General features: G+C 41.3%; 1 protein-coding gene across 4 annotated transcripts in view; it reads left to right on the forward strand.

Moving 5' to 3' along the window:
* The window catches only part of INO80 (INO80 complex ATPase subunit), a 130,661-nt gene that overhangs the window by 23,016 nt on the left and 87,906 nt on the right, over window positions 1-19,739 (forward strand). For all 4 annotated transcript variants that reach the window (XM_032251268.1, XM_032251271.1, XM_032251270.1 and 1 more), the window contains 7 exons: window positions 2,998-3,159; window positions 6,708-6,828; window positions 9,715-9,929; window positions 11,877-11,930; window positions 12,812-13,015; window positions 17,743-17,938; window positions 19,043-19,110. In XM_032251268.1, the coding sequence (XP_032107159.1) occupies window positions 2,998-3,159; window positions 6,708-6,828; window positions 9,715-9,929; window positions 11,877-11,930; window positions 12,812-13,015; window positions 17,743-17,938; window positions 19,043-19,110 (1,020 nt within the window). The remainder of the gene's footprint in view (window positions 1-2,997; window positions 3,160-6,707; window positions 6,829-9,714; window positions 9,930-11,876; window positions 11,931-12,811; window positions 13,016-17,742; window positions 17,939-19,042; window positions 19,111-19,739) is intronic.

The following is a 19,739-nucleotide window of genomic DNA, read 5'->3' on the forward strand; positions in this document are numbered from 1 at the left end:
TCTGTAACCCAGGCTGGAGTGCAGTGGTGTGATCTCAGCTCACCACAACCTCTGCCTCCTGGATTCAAGTGATTCTCCTGCCTCAGGCTCCAGAGTAGCTGGGATTATAGGCATGTGCCACTGTACCTGGCTACTTTTTTGTATTTTTAGTAGAGATGGGTTTTCACTATGTTGACCAGACTGGTCTTGAACTCCCAGCTTCAGGTAATCCATCTGCTTCAGCCTGCCAAAGTGCTAGGATTACAGGTGTGAACCACTGTGCGTGGCCTGAGAAGCATGTTATATCTAAGGTAATAGCATTCCAGTCAGAAGAAACAACTGCAAAAGTCCTGAGAAAAGAAACAACTTTCTATGTTTGGCAGAAAAAGCAGGCTAAAATGGCTAACGTACAGTGAATGAGGAAGATGTTAGAAGATGAGGTTGCAAGATTATGATCACATAGGGCCTTGTTCACTATGTTAGGAAACTTGTATTTTTCTCCAATTGTACTAATAATCCATTGGAGTGTTTACAAGTGAAGAGTTGGTGAATCTCATTTATACTCTTAGAAGATTACTGTCAGTGGCCAATCAGAATTAAGGATAATATTTGTTTTATTGAAACTAATTATTTCTCTTTTATACTTTTTCTATGAAGAACTCAAAAGCAATTAAAACCCTTCATTATTATCCCTAGGTCCTTCAAAAGGCTTATGTAAAAGGTCCAATTTGGTCGATGTCAGTGACACTTTAGGCTGTTGGAAATGGAGAAATTGTTATGCTTAGCTGTCATATTTTGAAAATTTGAGGTATAATTCATTGCCGTAAAATTCACCTTTTCATTTTATTATTTATTTATTTGTCTGTTTATGAGACAGAGTCTCACTTTTTCACCCTGGTTATAGTACGGTGGTGCAGTCTCAGTTTAGTGCAGCCTCGACCTTCTAGGCTCTAGTGATCCTCCAGTCTTACCTGTTCGAAGCAGGGCAGGCCTGCACTTGCTTCAGGTCATTTTTTGTAGAGATGGGGTTTCACCGTGTTGCCCAGGCTAGTCTCATACTCCTGAGCTCAAGCAATCTGCCCAACTCAGCCTCTCAAAGTGCTGGGATTACAGGTGTGAGCCACCATGCCTGGCCAAATTTACCCTTTTAAAGGGTAAAATTTAGTAGTTTTTAGTATATTTACTAAGTTGTATACCCATCATTACAATTTAATCTTAGAACATTTTTAACATTCTAAAATGAACCCTGTACCCGTTAGCAGTTGCTCTCCATTTTCTTTTCTCTCTCTCTCTTTTTTTTTTTTTTGAGAAGGAGTCTTGCTCTGTCGCCCAGGTGGTAGTGTAGTGGTACGATCTCACTTCAACCTTCACCTCCTGGGTTGAAGCGATTCTTCTGCCTCAGCCTCTCGAGTAGGTAGGACTACAGGTGCACGCCACCATGCCCAGCTAGTTTTTGTATTTTTAGTAGAGACAGGGTTTCACCATCTTGGCCAGGCTGGTCTCGAATTCCTGACCTTGTGATCCACCTACCTCAGCTTCCAAAAGTGCTGGGATTACAGGCTTGAGCCACCATGCGCGGCTAGCAATCACTCTCCATTTTCTATTTTCTCTGTTCCTTGGCAGCCACTAATCTGCTTTTTGTCTGTACTGATGTGCCTCTTCCGTGATTTTTTTTTCTTTTTAAGCGACAGGCTCTTGCTGTGTCTCCCAGGTTGGAGTATAGGGGTGCAGTCATAGCTCACTGCATCCATAGCTCACCCCTCCTGGGGTCAAGCAATCCTCCCTCCTCTTTCTTTCAAGTAGTTGGCATTATAGGCACATGACTTTTTCCGTAGAGAAGATATCTTGCTAGGTTGCCCAAGCTGGTGTCGAACTCCTAGCCTCAAGCAGTCCTCCTGCCTAGGCCTGCCAAAGTGTTGAGATTGCAGGTGTGAGCTACCACTCCCAGCCTAGACATTTTATATGAATTGAATCCTATGATAACGTGACCTTTTGTGACTGGCTTCTTTAATTTAGTATAATATTTTCAAGATTCTTCATATTGTAGCACCTATTAATGCTTTATTCCTTTTGATGGCTGAATTATATCTCATTATCTACATATTCCACATTTTATCCATTTATCAATAAATGGGTATTTGGGTTGTTTCTCCTTTCTCTCTCTCTCTCTCTCTATATATATATATATTTTTTTTTCTTCTTGTTTTTTTTTTAAAGACGGGGTTTCACCATGATGGCCAGGCTGGTCTTGAACTCCTGACCTCAGGTGATCCACCCACCTCAGCCTCCCAAAGTGCTAGGCTTACAGGCGAGAGCCACCGCACCCGGCTCATTTTCTATATTTCTTTATACCTTATAGGTAGCTGTGTTTTTTTTGTTTTGGTTTGGTTTGGTTTTTTGAGACAGAGCCTCGCTCTTGTTGCCCAGGCTAGAATGCAGTGGTGTGATCTCAGCTCACTGAAACCTCACCTCCTGGGTTCAAGCAATTCTCCTGCCTCAGCCTCCCAAGTAGCTGGGACGATAGGTGCTTGCTACCACGCCCGGCTAATTTTTGTAGTTTTCATTGAGACAGTTTTTCACTATGTTAGCCAGGATGACCTCGATCTCCTGATCTCGTGATCCACCCACCTCGGCCTCCCAAATTGCTGGCATTACAGGTGTGAGCCACTGTGCTTGGCCATTGTTTTGTTTTTTTGCCTTGGTTTTTGGCATGTATGTATAGTTTGTATGTATATGATACGTATGTAGTGTTTATACTTAGGTAAGTATTCAGAGGAATTTTTAGCCTTCTTGCTGGTAGCATATCCCATGACTTGTAGCATTTTAATTTGTATTCACTAAGTTTAATTGGTATCCTTAGTGTTTATCAGTTGAATTTATAAAGTATATCGTAAGGGGAACTGGAATGACCGTCTTCCTGATGTTTTTTCATTGTTTTCATCGGGGAAAAAAAGTGCTTGGATTATAAATGGAATTCCTTCACAGTAAAAGATACATTTCTATTCTCACCCTTTTCAGAGCATTCTGCTAAGTGATGAATCCAGTGAGGCTGATTCTCAAAGTGAAGACAATGATGATGAGGAAGAAGAACTCAATCTCAGCAGAGAAGAACTTCATAACATGCTTCGACTACACAAATATAAGAAACTTCACCAAAATAAGTATAGTAAAGACAAGGAGGTAAGAGTTTCAGGAGGAACACTTCATATGGAGTATTCACCCTCTGGTTTATAGTTATTAAAGATACGTCATTTTATGGAGCTGGAAATCATTATCCTCAGCTGTAAGTGGGAGCTGAACAATGAGAACACATGGACACAGGGAGGGGAACAGGACACACTGGGGCCCGGGCAGGTGGTTGCAGGAAGAGGGAGAGCATCAGGAAAAGTAGCTAATGTGTGCTGGGCTTAGTACTTAGGTGACGGGTTGATAGGTGCAGCAAACCACCATGGCACATGTCTACCTGTGTAACAAACCTGCATATGATGCACATGTGCACTGGAACTTAAAAAAAAATTCCTGACTGGGTGTGGTGACTCATGCCTTTAATTCCAGCACTTTGGGAGGCTTAGGTGGGCAGATCATTGAAGTCAGGAGTTCGAGGCCAGCCTGGCCAACATGGTGAAACCCCCCTCTCTACTAAAAATACAAAAAGTTAGCTGGAAGTTGTGGAGCACACCTATAATCTCTGCTACTCGGGAGGCTGAGGCTGGAGAATCACTTGAACCCAGGAGGCGGAGGTTGCAGTGAGCCAAGAGGGTGCCACTGCACTCTAGCCTGGGTGACAGAGCAAGATACTGTCTCAAAAAATGTAAATAAAATTTCCTAAAATTCTCAGAAATTCATGAAATTAAACTAATACTTCAGATGTACTAGACTAAAAAATATATATGTTCTTCATTTTAACTTTATGTTTAGGTAGCGATGGAATAGCTTTATTGAGACATAATTGGCATAACAGAATTTTAGCTTTATAAAGTGTGCAGTTCAGTGTTTTTTAATATATTCATAGAGTCGTGTTACTAGCATTACTGTCTAATTCCAGAACATTTACATCACCTCATAAAGAAACTAACTGCATGCCTCTCAGCTGTTACCCCTCATTCTATCTATCTGTCAGCCCCAGACAACTACTAATACACTCTGTTTTTCTTTTCTTTTCTCTTTTCTTTTCTTTTCTTTTGAGACAGAATCTTGCTCTGTTAACTAGGCTGGAGTGCAGTGGTGTGATCTTGGCTCACTGCAGCCTCCACCTCCCAGGTTCAAGGGATTCTTCTACCTTTGTCTCCCAAGTAGCTGGAATTTACAGGCGTGTGCCACCATGCCTGGCTTATGTTTTGTGTTTTTAGTAAAGACAAGGTTTCACCTTGTTGGCCAGGTTGGTCTCGAACTCCTGACCTCAGGTGATCCGTCCGCCTTGGCCTCCCAAAGTGCTGGGATTACAGGCATGAGCCACCATGCCCAGCCCAATCCACTCTGTTTCTATAAATGTGCCCATTCTAGACATTTCATACAAATGGAATCATGCAACATGTGCTTGTGTCCAGCTTCTCTCACTTAATGTAATATTTTCAAGATTGATTCATGTTATAGCATGTATCAGTATTTCATTTCCTTTTTTTGCAAGTATTCCATTGTATTTATACCTTATTTTGTATATGCCTTGTTCAGTTCATGATCTATGATTAGCATATTTCCACTTTTTGGCTATTTTGAATAATGCTGCTATGAAGATTTATGTACAGATTTTGTGTGGATGTGTTTTCATTTCTCTTGATTATATACTTACCAGAGAAATTGCTGGATCATATGGAAACTCCATGCTTAGCCAGTTGAGGAACTGACAGAATGTTTACATTCTAGTGTTGCTTATTCATGCAGTTGCTCTTTGGCAGTAGTGTTTCTTGGAAAAATCTTCATACACTAACAGTAAAATGATGATAGTTTTAAATGACAACTATTTGAATGCTGTTACCAAAGCCTTCTGACTATTTCTGCAAGTGTGGAATGTTGTACATAATGAGCAGTAGTATATTTGAAGACCTAAGAATTTTGTAGCTGTTAAAGTCCAAACTTAGTGCAGAGACATTGAAATAATATGCTGAACCTTATAAATATCTGATCATTTTGATATAAAAAGTTCCTTCCTCCTTAAACTCTAGCAGTCAGGGACTTGGTGCTCCAAGTATTTGCTTGTTTCTTATGTTTATTTTTTATTTATTTTTAAAGCCAGACTCTCGCTGTGTCACCCATACTGGAATACAGTGATGTGACCTCAGTTCATTGCAACCTCTGCCTCCTGGGTTCAGGGAATTCCACCTCAGTCTTTCAAGTAGCTGGGACTGCAGAAGCCTGCCACCATGCCTGGCTAATTTTTGTATTTTTAGTAGAGACGTGGTTTCATCATGTTGGCCAGGCTGGTCTTGACTTCTTGACCTCAAATAATCTGCCCACCTTGGCCTTCCAAAGTGTTGGGATTACAGGCGTGAGCCACGATGCCCAGCTGAGCCACCATTCCTGGCTTGCTTATTTGTTAAATTCAAATAAAACATGCATATAGGAAGGTTCTCAGACTTTAAGTATGCAGCTCAGTGCATGCTAATATAATTTTGATTTTTAACAGAGGACATTATAATAGTTCTCCATGTTAATTTTTCAGTCTTATTTCAGTCCTTGGAGAATTTATTTGGCTATAATCCAGGAAAGAGATTTAACAGTGGGCTATCTAATTTGAGTTTATATTTATGCATAAGTAACATGTGACAAAAATTAATATGAGATTTTCGGATTAATTTAAGTGAAATATTTGAAAGCATTTACTTGCCACTTCCTAGATGGAAAGAATTATGTTATTCATATGTTAGAATTCTGGCAATGTAGGCACTTTCTATAATAATAGCATACTCTTAGTGGGAGATGAAGAGAGAAAAGACTTGAAAGTTTCAAAATTTGAGATGACTGGTAAGTATTCGAAGCAGACATATGACTAGTAGAAAAGCAAGCATAAGGTGCCGAGTACAGTGGCTCATGCCGGTAATCCCAGCACTTTGGGAGGCTGAGGCGGGCAGATCACGGGGTCAGGAGATCAAGACCATCCTAGCTAACACAGTAAAACCCTGTCTCTATTGAAAATAAAAAAATTAGCTGTGCGTCGTGGTTCGTGCCTGTAATCCCAGCTACTTGGGAGGCTGAGGCACGAGAATTGCTTGAACCCAGGAGGCGGAGGTTGCAGTGAGCCGAGATTGTGCCGCTGTACTGTAGCCTGGCAACAGAGGCACTATAGTAGGCACTTTCACAGTGCGAGATGAAGAGAGACAGAAAAAAAAGAAAAGCATGCGGAACCTCAGTAAATTTGAGGACCTGTGATAGAAATGTGGTTTATTTCTTGGTGGTGAATTTCCAAGGGGAGACATTTCTGTAAGGAATTAATTGCTTGTCTCAATATATGTCAGGTTTAAGTAAGTATTCTGGTAGAAATTCAGCAACATATAGAGTTTTCCTTTCTTAAATTATTTTCAGCGACCTGTTACACATATAGGAGTTGAACTCATTTTGTTTTGAAGTTAAGGAAGTGATTCCCTTTGATATGCTGAATGTTACTGATCTCTTTTGGGGAAGAATACTGTATTTAGGGGCTGTGATTTCCTCTGGCTCAGTTTTCTGTAGTAAAGATGATTTGAAGGCTGTACTGTAGAAAACAGGCCCATCATGGTCTTTGCCTGCTTCAGTTGCAGCAGTATCAGTACTACAGTGCAGGCCTGCTCTCCACGTACGACCCTTTCTATGAGCAACAACGACACCTACTTGGACCCAAAAAAAAGAAATTCAAGGAGGAAAAGAAACTTAAAGGTGAGCGTATTGAACTGCCTTCCACATATGTTCATTTTTAGTTTCAGAATTGCATGTGGCCTACTGGTACATTTGGACTTTATGTGCAGTCCATTTGGTAGAAACTTGCTTACTTGTAAAACTGTAGTCTCTCTTTTCTAATTAGTAACAAGTACAATTGTCCCTTGATACCCATGGGCAGTTGGATTCTGGACCCTCAGCAGATAGCAAAATCCAGAGATGATGCAGTTCTTTATATAAAATGGTATAGTATTTGCATATGACCTGTCCACATCCTCTTCTATACTTTAAGTCATCTCTAGATTACTTATTTTTTTTTTTTTTTTTTTTTTTGAGACGGAGTTTCGCTCTTGTTACCCAGGCTGGAGTGCAATGGCGCGATCTCGGCTCACCGCAACCTCCGTCTCCTGGGTTCAGGCAATTCTCCTGCCTCAGCCTCCTGAGTAGCTGGGACTACAGGCACACGCCACCATGCCCAGCTAATGTTTTGTATTTTTAGTAGAGACGGGGTTTCACCATGTTGACCAGGATGGTCTCAATCTCTTGACCTCGTGATCCACCCGCCTCGGCCTCCCAAAGTGCTGGGATTACAGGCTTGAGCCACCACGCCCGGCCTTAGATTGCTTATAATACCTAATACAATGTAAATGCTATGTAAATACTTGTTATCCTATATTGTACATAGTCAGTATACAGCTGCTGCAACCATTCTTTTTTTTTTTCCCTTGGATATTTTTTATCCTCAGTTGGTTGAATCCATGATGTGGAACCCACAGATAGGAAGGGTAGACAGTATTATTAACCTTAATTCATATTTGGCTTATAGTCTTTTCTTTTTTTTTTTTTTTTTTTTTTTTTGAGAGGGGGTTTCGCTCTTGTTGCCCAGGCTGGAGTGCAATGGCGCGATCTCGGCTCACCGCAACCTCCGCCTCCTGGGTTCAGGCAATTCTCCTGCCTCAGCTTCCTGAGTAGCTGGGATTACAGGCATGCGCCACCATGCCCAGCTGATTTTTTTGTATTTTTAGTAGAGACGGGGTTTCACTATGTTGACCAGGATGGTCTCGATCTCTTGACCTCGCGATCCACCCGCCTCGGCCTCCCAAAGTGCTGGGATTACAGGCGTGAGCCACCACGCCCGGCTATAGTCTTTTCTAGAATTGGAAAGACTTAAGTACAGATTCCTTGCTAACAGTTTAGGCAGAATTCGTTTATTATTCCATTTTTCTTCTACACTCTCTGCAAATATTGCAAGTGTTCTGGGATAGGAAGTTGATTATGCACAGAGAAGTATGAAAAATAACCTGAAGTGTTTGGAATAAGTTAGCATTGTTGCTGTCCGAGGTGATATAAAATAGATCCTGTAGTGTTTGCATGTTTGCCAGGAAAGTCCTTTCCTCTTTCACTGAGCTATGAGCAGCTGGATATCAGGAAGGAAACTGAAAGAGAAAGTTTTAAACCATCTTTGTGGGGTTTTTTTTTTTTTTTTCTTTGAGGCAGAGTCTAGCTCTGTCCCTAGGCTGGAGTACAGTGGCAGGATCTTGGCTCACTGCAACCTCCGCCTCCCAGGTTCAAGCGAATCTCCTGCCTCACCCTCATGAGCATCTGGGACTATAGGCGCATACCACCATGCCCATCTGATTTTTGTATGTTTTTACTAGAGACAGGGTTTCACCATATTGGCCAGCCTGGTCTTGATCTCTTGACCTCGTGGTCAGCCCGGCTCAGCCTCCCAAAGTGCTGGGATTACAGGCGTTAGCAACCACGCCTGGCAAACTATGTTTGTAAGGCAAATTTTATTTCCTGGAAAGTATGAATTCTTTTTTTTTTTTTTTTTTTTTTTTTTGAGATGGAATCTCACTCTGTTGCCCAGGCTGGAGTGCAGTGGCACCATCTCAGCTCACTGCAACCTTTCTCTCCTGAGTTCAAGCAGTTCTTATACCTCAGCCTCCCAAGTAGCTGGGACTAGAGGTACACGCTACCATGCCTGGCTAATTTTTGTATTTCTTTTTTGAGACAGAGTTTCACTCTTGTTGCCCAAGCAGGAGTGCAGTAGGGCAGTCTTGGCTCATAACAACTTCCACCTCCCAGGTTCAAGTGATTCCTCTGCCTCAGCCTCCCGAGTGGCTGGCACCTCCCAAGGTGCCACTATGCATGGCTAATTTTGTATTTTTAGTAGTGACGACGTTTCTCCATGTTGGTCAGGCTGATCTTGAACTCTTGACCTCAGGTAAGCTGCCTGCCTCGGCCTCTCCAAGTGCTGGGATTACAGCCGTGAGCCACCACACCCAGCCTAAAGATAGGAATTCTACTCATAAAGGCTCTTTTTGGTCTTCCCTTCTTTCTCCCACATCTTTATTAGTGTTTTCTCACCCTCCACACCCTTCTACCATCCTGAATTAAGGTTTTTTCCCATGTATTTTTGTCTTGCAAGTCTTAGTGACATGTCAGTATGCTTTTTTCTTCTTTATTATTTTTTATCCACTTTATACGTATACTTTTTTCTTGTTTTCCCCATATTGCATTGATGTATAGCCACTTGATATTGCCACCAAGTAGCAATAAATTTCCTTACCTCAGACACTTCCTTACCTATTAGATTCAAAATAAATTTAGTGCCCAGCTTTTATTCTGTATTTCACTTTCATATAAACAAAGTGAGTATCCAGTGTTCTTTTCCAGGTTAGTGAGGTATCCATCAGTATGTTTCTTCTCTGTTGTTTTTCTTTCTTTACTTTTCTAGGAAGATTCATGGGCCTGAGGAGATAAAGTGATGTATGTTGTGTCAGGTGGAATAAGGAAAGAACCTTGCATTTTTTAAGTCATGAGGTTGCTTTGTGACCATCTCCTGTGGAAATGCAACATTGTTAGCATGTGTTTGTTTTGCAGCTAAGTTGAAAAAAGTGAAGAAAAAAAGACGAAGAGATGAAGAACTTTCCTCTGAAGAATCCCCTCGTCGCCATCACCACCAGACCAAAGTCTTTGCCAAGTTTTCTCATGATGCACCTCCTCCTGGCACTAAGAAAAAGCACTTATCCATTGAGCAGCTTAATGCTCGTCGCAGGAAAGTATGGCTCAGCATTGTGAAAAAGGAACTACCAAAGGTAAGTGAATGCCTCTAGGACACTGAGATTCGAAGAATGTTTTCTCTCCCTATCCTCCAAAGAGAAGCTCTGGGAGCTAAATACTTTCACAGATAGGAGTTTCAAAAGGAAACTAATCTGTTGGCATTAAGAGAATGCTGAGTAGTACTCTTCAGTTAACAGTTTCTTCTAGAATGTGGTACGAATTCACAAGACAATTAATTATTGTGGGATGCTCCTTGGTATAAAAATTGGAGGGAAACTTCTTCGAGGAAAGAATGCAGTTTTCTTAGATACAACAATAGAGACTTGACAGCCAATTTATAGGTGCTATTAGAAAAAATTAAAAAGAGGCCAGGCATGGTGGGTGACACCCGTAATTCCAGCACTTTGGGAGGGTGAGGTGGGTGGATTGCTTGAGCCCAGGAGTTTGAGACCAGTCCGGACAACATGGTGGAACCCCATCTCTACAAAAATGAAGTCGGTATACTGGCACATGTTTGTAACCCTACCTACTGAAGTGGCTGAGGTGGGAGGATAGTTGGAGCTCAGGAAGTTGAGGCTGCAGCAAGCTGAGATGGTACCACTGCACTCCGGTCTGTGTAACAGAATGAGACCCTGTCTCAAAAATAAAATAAAGAAAAAGGAGATGATATATTTCTTAGAGAATTTACAAACGTTTGAATGTTGCTGGATAATCACAGGCACTAGAATAAAATGTGAATGATTGAAAGGAAACACGTTTAAGCATTTTTACTCTTTTAATTCATTTGGTTTTGATGACATTTTATTATTTTTGAGATGGAGTCTTACTCTGGTCCCCAGCTTGGAGTACGGTGTTGCAATCTCAGCTTACTGCATCCTCTGCCTCCTGGGTTCAAGCAGTTCTCCTGACTTAGCCTCCCAAGTAGCTAGTATTACAGGCATGTGCCAGCATGCCCTACTAAGTTTACTATTTTTAGTAGGGACAGGGTTTCATCATGTTGAACAGGCTGGTCTCAAACTTCTGACCTCAGGTGATCCAGCCGCCTTGGCCTCCCAGTGTGCTGGGATTACAGGTGTGAGCCACTGTACCTGGCCAAAAAATGACTTTTTAGTGGGAATATTTGAGATTTCTGGCTTCAGAATGACGATAGCTCTTTAATAATTAAGACTTTTTTAATAAAAGGCTCAAATATTTTCTTAAACTCGTCTGATGTGCAAACATTACAGAATGGCTTTCAGACCTTCTTTGTCACTTTGAACCCATTGTTGCTTCAGTATCAAGGAGAATGCTCTTCAATAATGAAAGGGTCACCCAGCTCTGCCTCTTCTGTGTCTTCCATGTTAAATAGACATATGGCAAGTCAGGTTTCTGTACTGACTTTTTTTTTTTACCGCCTTAGCTAGAGTGGAAAATACAAATAGCTGGATCCTGGGTTGTGGGCCCTTAGGTCATTTTGTGTTAGGTCTTCCTTGGAGTTTAGTTTTAGAGAAGATTAGCCTTATACTCAGTGGCAGAAACTGAGTAATCGTGACAACAGCTTTGTCCCAGCTGAAGGTGGGGTAGAATCACAACCTAGAAGACTAGCTTATCTTTCTCCTAATGATTCCTGTATTTGGGTGCCCTGTTCTCTTAGCCTTGCAGATTGGCCCTGGTAAGCAACATGTTTTTAATCACGGGGTGCTAAGGTTTAGGTATTTTAACATTTTACTAGTCCACTTCAAGCCTTGCATATAACTTAATATCTTCTCAAAAGTAAACAGAAGGCTACTTAAGGCATCCACAATACAGAGTTATTCTCAATGCTTCTTTGGTAGTTTTATGTATGATGTTGAGACAGTATATCTGGATGACTTATAGAAGTAATGTATCTTGCTTGGCTTGACATTTTCTAACCCTCTAGGAATTGAATAAATTCATTCATTCTACACAGTCTTAGTTCAAATATGAATCCTAAATGAAATACTATTTTTTAAATATTTTAGGCAAATAAGCAGAAGGCTTCAGCTCGTAACCTGTTTCTCACCAATAGCCGAAAGGTAAAAGTTTAGTTTTATATTTTCCATTTCATGTTTTGCTGGAATATATTATTCTTTGGGTCTATGTTGCTGCTCTTGTCTGTTGTGACCTGTTGATCATGAATCTAATAGTTACTAACAGAGTTTCTGAATGTTCTGAATCTGTTTATTAAATAAAATTGTGCTTCCTGGCCAGGCGCGGTGGCTCAAGCCTGTAATCCCAGCGCTTTGGGAGGCCGAGGCGGGTGGATCACAAGGTCAAGAGATTGAGACCGTCCTGGTCAACATGGTGAAACCCCGTCTCTACTAAAAATACAAAAAATTAGCTGGGCATGGTGGTGCGTGCCTGTAATCCCGGTTACTCAGGAGGCTGAGGCAGGAGAATTGCCTGAACCCAGGAGGCGGAGGTTGCGGTGAGCCGAGATCGCCCCATTGCACTCCAGCCTGGGTGACAAGAGCAAAACTCCGTCTCAAAAAAAAAAAAAAAAAGAAAAAGAAAATACCAACTTTATAGGATTTTTCTAGAGAGTAAATTAGTTTAATAAATTTTTAAGTGGTGCTAAACATAAAATAAGCAGTGATAGTTGTTAATAATTTGTGCAATAACATTTTGTAACCTCTCAGCACATCCCACGTCCTTCTTAGTCATTATATATAATTTTTCATCTTCTAAGGTGATAGAAGTTGGATAGATTTCTTATCCCTGATCTCAGACCCTACAGGGTTTGGGCCTGTGTCACAGTACTGTACAAGAACATTAATCCTGTTGCAGGAGAAAGAGATGTGGTCAAGGATGACGGTTTGTTGTGAACAGATTGAGGAATGATGTGGTTTAGAGTCTAGGGAGAACCAGCCTTTGGCATATGGGGTCCTTTCTGCCGTAATGCTGTTGTTGTTTTCAGCTTGCTCACCAGTGCATGAAGGAGGTCCGTCGAGCTGCCTTGCAGGCCCAGAAGAACTGTAAGGAAACCTTGCCTCGTGCCCGCCGCCTCACCAAGGAGATGCTTCTATACTGGAAGAAATATGAGAAGGTGGAGAAGGAGCACCGCAAGAGAGCAGAGAAGGAAGCTTTGGAGCAGCGGAAGTTAGATGAGGAAATGCGGGAGGTAGGGCAAAAGCATAACATTTTGAAAATGCTAATTACTATGGCCATTTGAAGATTTTGGTTTGCATTTTGAAAATTGTATGTCTAACCAATGACACTGTCATTTTTTTTTTCTTTTTTGGTAGAGATGTGGTTTTGCCACGTTGCCCAGGCTTGTCTCAAACTCCTGAACTTTGAGTGATTCACCTGCCTTGGTCTCCCAAAGTTGAAAATTTTTTAAAGACTTAATTTTGAGGATGGTAATTGTAGTCTAGTAAACCAATTCTGTTTTTAGTGTTTCAGTAAGGTCCTCCTCTGGCGTTTTTCTCTTTTCTTCTAGGCTATCTTCATCTATTTTGCACTCTTACTCTCTAGAAGAAAGAATGAGCAAAAGAGAAAGAAAGTAGCTTTTAATTCATCTTGTTTTTTTTGTAGGTGCTGACTGCAATTTTGCTTTTTTTGGACTATAAGAACTAGATACTAAATTCAGGGCCAGATAGGAACAGGGGACAGTGAGCCCAGTTTTCTAAGACACCCTTCACCTACTTTACCATTTGTTTTTGAGATGAGGTTTCACTCTTGGCACCCCAGCTGGAGTGCAGTGGTGCGATCTCGGCTCATTGCAACCTACGTCTCCTGGATTCAAACAATTCTCCTGCCCCAGTCTCCCGAGTTACTGTGACTACATGCACCCACCACCACGCCCGGGTAATTTTTTATATTTTTGGTAGAGACGGGGTTTCACCATGTTGGGCAGGCTGGTTTCAAACTCCTGACCTCAGGTGATCTACCTGCCTCAGACTCCCAAAGTGCTGGGATTACAGGCATAAGCCACCATGCCTGGCTGACTTTACTGTTTTAACTTGTAGCCAGTACTATTGCTAAACCTGATGCCAGCTAACGTAGGCTATGTATATTGCTGATGGAAGCAAGAGGAGAGATTTAGAAGGCAAAGTCATTGTATTGCCATTAATAAACCAGCTGAGCTGAATGAAAGGAGAGTTGAGATTTGGAGAAAGGGAATTAGTGGATTGGATGATGTTTTCTTTCAGGTATATGTAGTAACTCATGTCAAAGTGGAGCTTTGGGGCTTCTTCTGAGCTCTTGATCTTCCCTTATTTTATCATGACTTTGAGAATGAAGATGGATTTTGCTCAGTTCTCTTAAGTCTCCTGGTTAATTTGTTTTGTTTTTCTCTCCTTGTTCATTTGTATATTTGCATGCACAGTAATCATTATCAAGTTAGTAAACATTTGATGCTTCTGGGAATACTTAACTCACAGAATTTAAAGTCATTTGAGAACCACAGATCTTGAAGTTTTGCAGGCAACTGGGCCTACATTCTAGATTTATGCAACCTAGATTCTTAGTTATGTTGTTAGCTAACTGATGGTTATTCTGACTTATGCATCTTTTTCTTTGAACTTTTGAACTTTGACATATCCTTTATGCCTTCTTAATCTATTTTGTTCACTTAATCATGAGGTATTAGTTAACTTCTTTAAGGTTAAAGATGTTGTTCTTTTTTTTTTTTTTTTTTTTTTTTTTTTGAGACGGCGTTTCACTCATGTTACCCAGGCTGGAGTGCAATGGCGCAATCTCGGCTCACCGCAACCTCCGCCTCCTGGGTTCAGGCAATTCTCCTGCCTCAGCCTCCTGAGTAGCTGGGACTACAGGCACGCGCCACCATGCCCAGCTAATTTTTTATATTTTTTTTTAGTAGAGACGGGGTTTCACCGTGTTGACCAGGATGGTCTTGATCTCTTGACCTCGTGATCCACCCGCCTCGGCCTCCCCAAAGTGCTGGGATTACAGGCTTGAGCCACCGTGCCCGGCTGTTCTTTTTCTTAATTGTTTTACTGAAGAAAGATTTTCTTAGGCTGAGTGCATTGGCTCATCCCTATAATCCTAGCAGTTTGAAAGGCACAGGTGGGAGGACCTCTGGAATCCGGGAGTTCAAGACCAGTCTGGGCAACATAGTGATACTCTATATCTATAAAAAGTGTAAAAATTGGCCGGGAGTGCTGGCTCAGGCCTGTAAGCCCAGCACTTTGAGAGGCCAAGGCAGGTGGAATCACGAGGTCAGGTGATGGAAACCAACCTGGCCAACATGATGAAAACCTGTCTCTACTAAAAATACAAAAATTAGCCGGGCATGGTGGCATGTGTCTGTAGTTCCAGTTACTCAGGGGGCTGAGGCAGGAGAATTGCTCGAACCCAGGAGGTAGAGGTTGCAGTGAGTCGAGATTGCACCACTGCACTCCAGCCTGGGTGACCAAGTGAGATTCTGTGTCAAAAAAAAAAAAAAAAAAAAGTACAAAAATTAGTCAGGTGTAGTAGCACATGCTTATAGTCCCAGTTACTCTGGCAGCTGAGGTGGAGAGGATTGCTTGAGCCTGGGATGTTGAGGCTACAGTGAGCCGTATACTGCACTTGAGCCTGGGTGACAGAGAGAGATACCATCTCTTCAGAAAAAATTAAGATTTTCTTGATAGCACTTTAGGCTTGAAACATGAACATTCATTAAGAGAGAAACTTAATTTTCTCTCACTGTTTCTCAGGTTTTCCTCTATTTTGGATCTGGTTCAAGTGCTATAGGCTTTAAAGAGACAGGATAATTTTATATAGATTACTGCTTTATTTGTACTTTCAGCCTTTTTTTCCCCCCTGTATTCCTTATTTTATTGTTTTTCTTTTGGGAGAGTGGATCAAGGATAAATCAAGTATATTTTATGAGTTTTATGAAATAATTCAAAATAATGACTCTTGGACCAATAATGCTCTTTTTTGGTTAAAAAAATCAAAAAGAAAAACAGTGATTCTTTAATACGCCACTTATATTGTGTTCTGTGTTCCATATAATTTGGTATTTTGGATTGTTTTCATTTTATTGTTTATCTTAAGAATGGTTTCATTTATTGACACTGTGATTATTTTTCTTACCTGGTTATTTTAGAGTAGAGGCATTTTTTTAAAAAATGGGATCTCACTCTCTGACCCAGGCTGGAGTGCAGTGGTGTGATCTTGGCCTAGTAGCATCAATCCCCTGGGCTCAGGTAGTCCTCCTGCCTCAGCCTCCCGTGTATCTGGGATTACAGGCTCATGCCACCATGCCCGGCTAATTTTTGTATTTTTTTTTTGTAGAGTGAGGTTTTGCCATATTGCCCAGTCTGGTCTGGAACTGCTGAGATCAAGTAGTCCAACTGAAAGCTTTAATTTAGCTTTCTCACATATAAAAAAAAGTATGTTTGTACATGAGTGTATTCAGTCTATATTCATTTTTTGTAGCCATTATTATCACAGATGAAATATAGGTTGTTGGAGTTTTTTTGTTTTGTTTTCTTTGAGACAGTCTTACTCTGTCACCCAGGCTAAAGTGCAGTGGCGTGACCTTGGCTCACTGCAACTGAGTTCAAGTGAGTTTCCTGCCTCAGCCTCCCAAGTAGCTGGATTTACAGCACCCTCCACCACACCTGGCTAATTTTTGTATTTTTTAGTAGAGTCAGGGTTTTGCCATGTGGATCAGGCTGGTCTTAAATTCCTGACCTCAGGTGATCCACCCACCTTGGCCTCCCAAAGTGCTGGGATTACAGGTGTGAGTTACTGCACCTGGCCAAAATATAGATTGTTTTGGGGACTATTTTCTTCCTTCCATTAGCTTAATTTCATATACCTATTGTGTTGCCTTTCAGAATGATTTATAGTTCTTTGTCAGTTATTTTGACTTTTGGTGACAGAGTTTTTGGGCCAGTGCAGTGGCTGGTGGGGCATGGTGACTCACACCTGTAATTCCAGCACTTTGGGAGGTTGAAGTGGGCAGGTTACTTGAGGTCAGGAGTTTGAGACCAGCCTGGTCAACATGGTGAAACCCCGTCTGTACTAAAAAATACAAAAAATTAGCCGGGCATGGTGGCGGACGCCTGTAGTCACAGTTACTCAGGAGGCTGAGGCAGGAGAATTGCTTGAAACTGGGAGACTGAAATCATGCCATTGCATTCCAGCCTGGGGAACAAAGTGAGACTTTGTCTCAAAAAAGAAAAAAAATAAGAGTTTCTGACAAGTTTACATTTTCGAAAATAATAAAGCTATATACACATGTATCTACCATCCGGGTTATAAAATGGAATATATTGTTTGAATTTAGTTGTCTCAATGCCACCATAGAAAAGTAATGTAGGAAAGAAATATTTTAGTCAGAAGCGTAATGGAGAAAAGATTCACAGTATAAAGGAGAGCCAAACACTGGTTACTAGTAGATTATGAATGAAAGTTATTCATTGCTCCCAGCATGGTCGCTCACTCTTGTAATCCCAGCATTTTGGAAGGCTGAGACCCTTGGATCACCTGAATTAGAGACCAGCCTTGCCAATATGGTGAAACCCTGTCTCTACTAGTAATACAAAAATTAGCCAGGTGTACTGGTGCTCACCTGTAATCCCAGCTACTCTGGAGGCTGAGGTACAAGACTAGCTTGAGCCTGGGAGGTAGAGGTTGCAGTGAGCCGAGATAGCACCACTGCATGCCAGCCTGTGCGACCAGACAAGACTCGGTCTGAATAAAGAAAAGAAATTTATTCATTGCTCTTAGTGCCACTGACTTGGCTGAAATAAAATTGTTTATCAGCAATGTTTACATTTTAAAAGTAAAGGATTTGTAAAGGAATTGTATGAAATATAAGTGGTGAATTCTCTACGACTTCTTGGATATAATTGATAGTTTGGCTCTATTTTCACTCTTTTCTCTCTTTAGGCCAAGAGGCAACAGCGAAAACTCAACTTCTTAATCACCCAGACAGAACTGTATGCCCATTTCATGAGTCGCAAAAGAGACATGGGTCATGATGGTATTCAGGAAGAAATCCTAAGAAAACTGGAAGACAGTTCTACCCAGAGACAAATCGATATAGGTGGAGGAGTGGTGGTTAACATCACACAGGAGGATTATGGTGAGTCCTGAATCAGGAGTTAGAAGAAGGCTACCTCTCTTTTTTATATGTAAAGGTTGTATACATTAATTCTTGCAAGTTTTGTATTGATTCATAGGCAATTTACCAGAAAAGAGAGATTTATTGTACTTGAGTAGGGAAAGTGTGTGTTTCTATAACAGAAATCTGAGACCATTTATTAAATAATTTGAATAGGAAAGGATGTGGTATACGATCTTTTAAGTTTAGGAATATTTTGCTGTGATTTGTTAGTAGAAATAATAGGTGTTGGAATCAGAGTTCAATGGAACTGAACTGTGTTTCAGCAGAGAAAACCATCTTTCACTTAATAAGATTATTGGTTATTTAAGCACGAGAAAGTGACTGTTCATTTGTCTTTATGTGACAACAAGGAGAGGAAGGAATTGGAATGATTTGAGAATAATTTCACAGAGAATGTTAAGGTCGTGTTGAACTAGAAATAATAGAGATTATAACCGTTTTAGAATATCTTGGGGATTACATATGTCTGATTTTTCCTGTTGAAATAGTTTCACCTAGCATAAATATATTAACATTTTGAAACCTGATTGTCTTGATTATTGTAGCTAGGTATGATTTGGTAGAAGAAACCCCAATACTCAGAGGAAGTGGACCCTAGTGCTGTGATGTTTTTTTGTGAGCTTGCTTTGGCTACTGGAGACCATAGTAGCCCTCTGCCTCCACTGTATTTCCAGCTTCTTACCTCTAGGAATTTAGCCTTTCTCTTCCCCCACCCTCTGTGAGCCCAGGGATAAGTAGAACTAGGGAATCAGGGATCAACTTCTATTGGTATTTTGACCTGCTCTATTTCTGATCTGGGCCGGTTCATCCCTTCTTAGGCAACCTGGTGGTCCCCACTACCAGGAGGTCACCGTATTGATGCTGAGCTTAGTGCAGACACCCGATCAGCATATGTACTACAGCCCAGAACTCCTGGACTCAAGTGATCTTCCAGCCCCAGCCTCAGCCTCCCGAGTAGCTGGGACTGTAGGCATGTGCCACTGTGCCTGGCTCTGTTGGTGTTAATTGCTTCTTAGAAGAACAGTTGATGAAGTGTGATAATTCACAAATTTTCCTTTTCAGATAGTAACCATTTTAAAGCCCAAGCTCTGAAGAATGCTGAAAATGCTTATCATATTCACCAAGCTCGGGTGAGTCTTCAAATAGAAAAGTTTACTATAATTGGCCCTGGAAATACCCCACAAGCCTTTACTTAAGTGGTCTTCCTTTAGTCTTACTCACATTTTCTTTTTTTTTTTTTTTTTTTGAGACGGAGTCTCGCTCTTGTTACCCAGGCTGGAGTGCAATGGCGCAATCTCGGCTCACCGCAACCTCCGCCTCCTGGGTTCAGGCAATTCTCCTGCCTCAGCTTCCTGAGTAGCTGGGATTACAGGCACGCACCACCATGCCCAGCTAATTTTTTGTATTTTTAGTAGAGACGGGGTTTCACCATGTTGACCAGGATGGTCTCGATCTCTTGACCTCGTGATCCACCCGCCTCGGCCTCCCAAAGTGCTGGGATTACAGGCTTGAGCCACCGCGCCCGGCCCCTTACTCACATTTTCAATTAAAAGCATTGACTAGCTTGTGTGTGTGTGAGTAACTGTGTAGGGTCAGGGCTGGGTCTCTTTTACTTTAGAATAGTAGGGATACTAGAAGAAAGGCAGGAAAACAAATATTTGGTTGTCTAGCTTTAGCAGCGTATTAATTTGAAGTTAGAACACTTTGTGTTTTTTTCTTTCTCTTGAGTAATCATGGGCAATATAATATGAAATGCATC

The sequence above is a fragment of the Sapajus apella genome, unplaced genomic scaffold, assembly GCF_009761245.1.
Source record: "Sapajus apella isolate SASKATOON/1434 unplaced genomic scaffold, GSC_monkey_1.0 scaffold74, whole genome shotgun sequence".
In the NCBI taxonomy this organism is placed as follows: domain Eukaryota; kingdom Metazoa; phylum Chordata; class Mammalia; order Primates; family Cebidae; genus Sapajus; species Sapajus apella.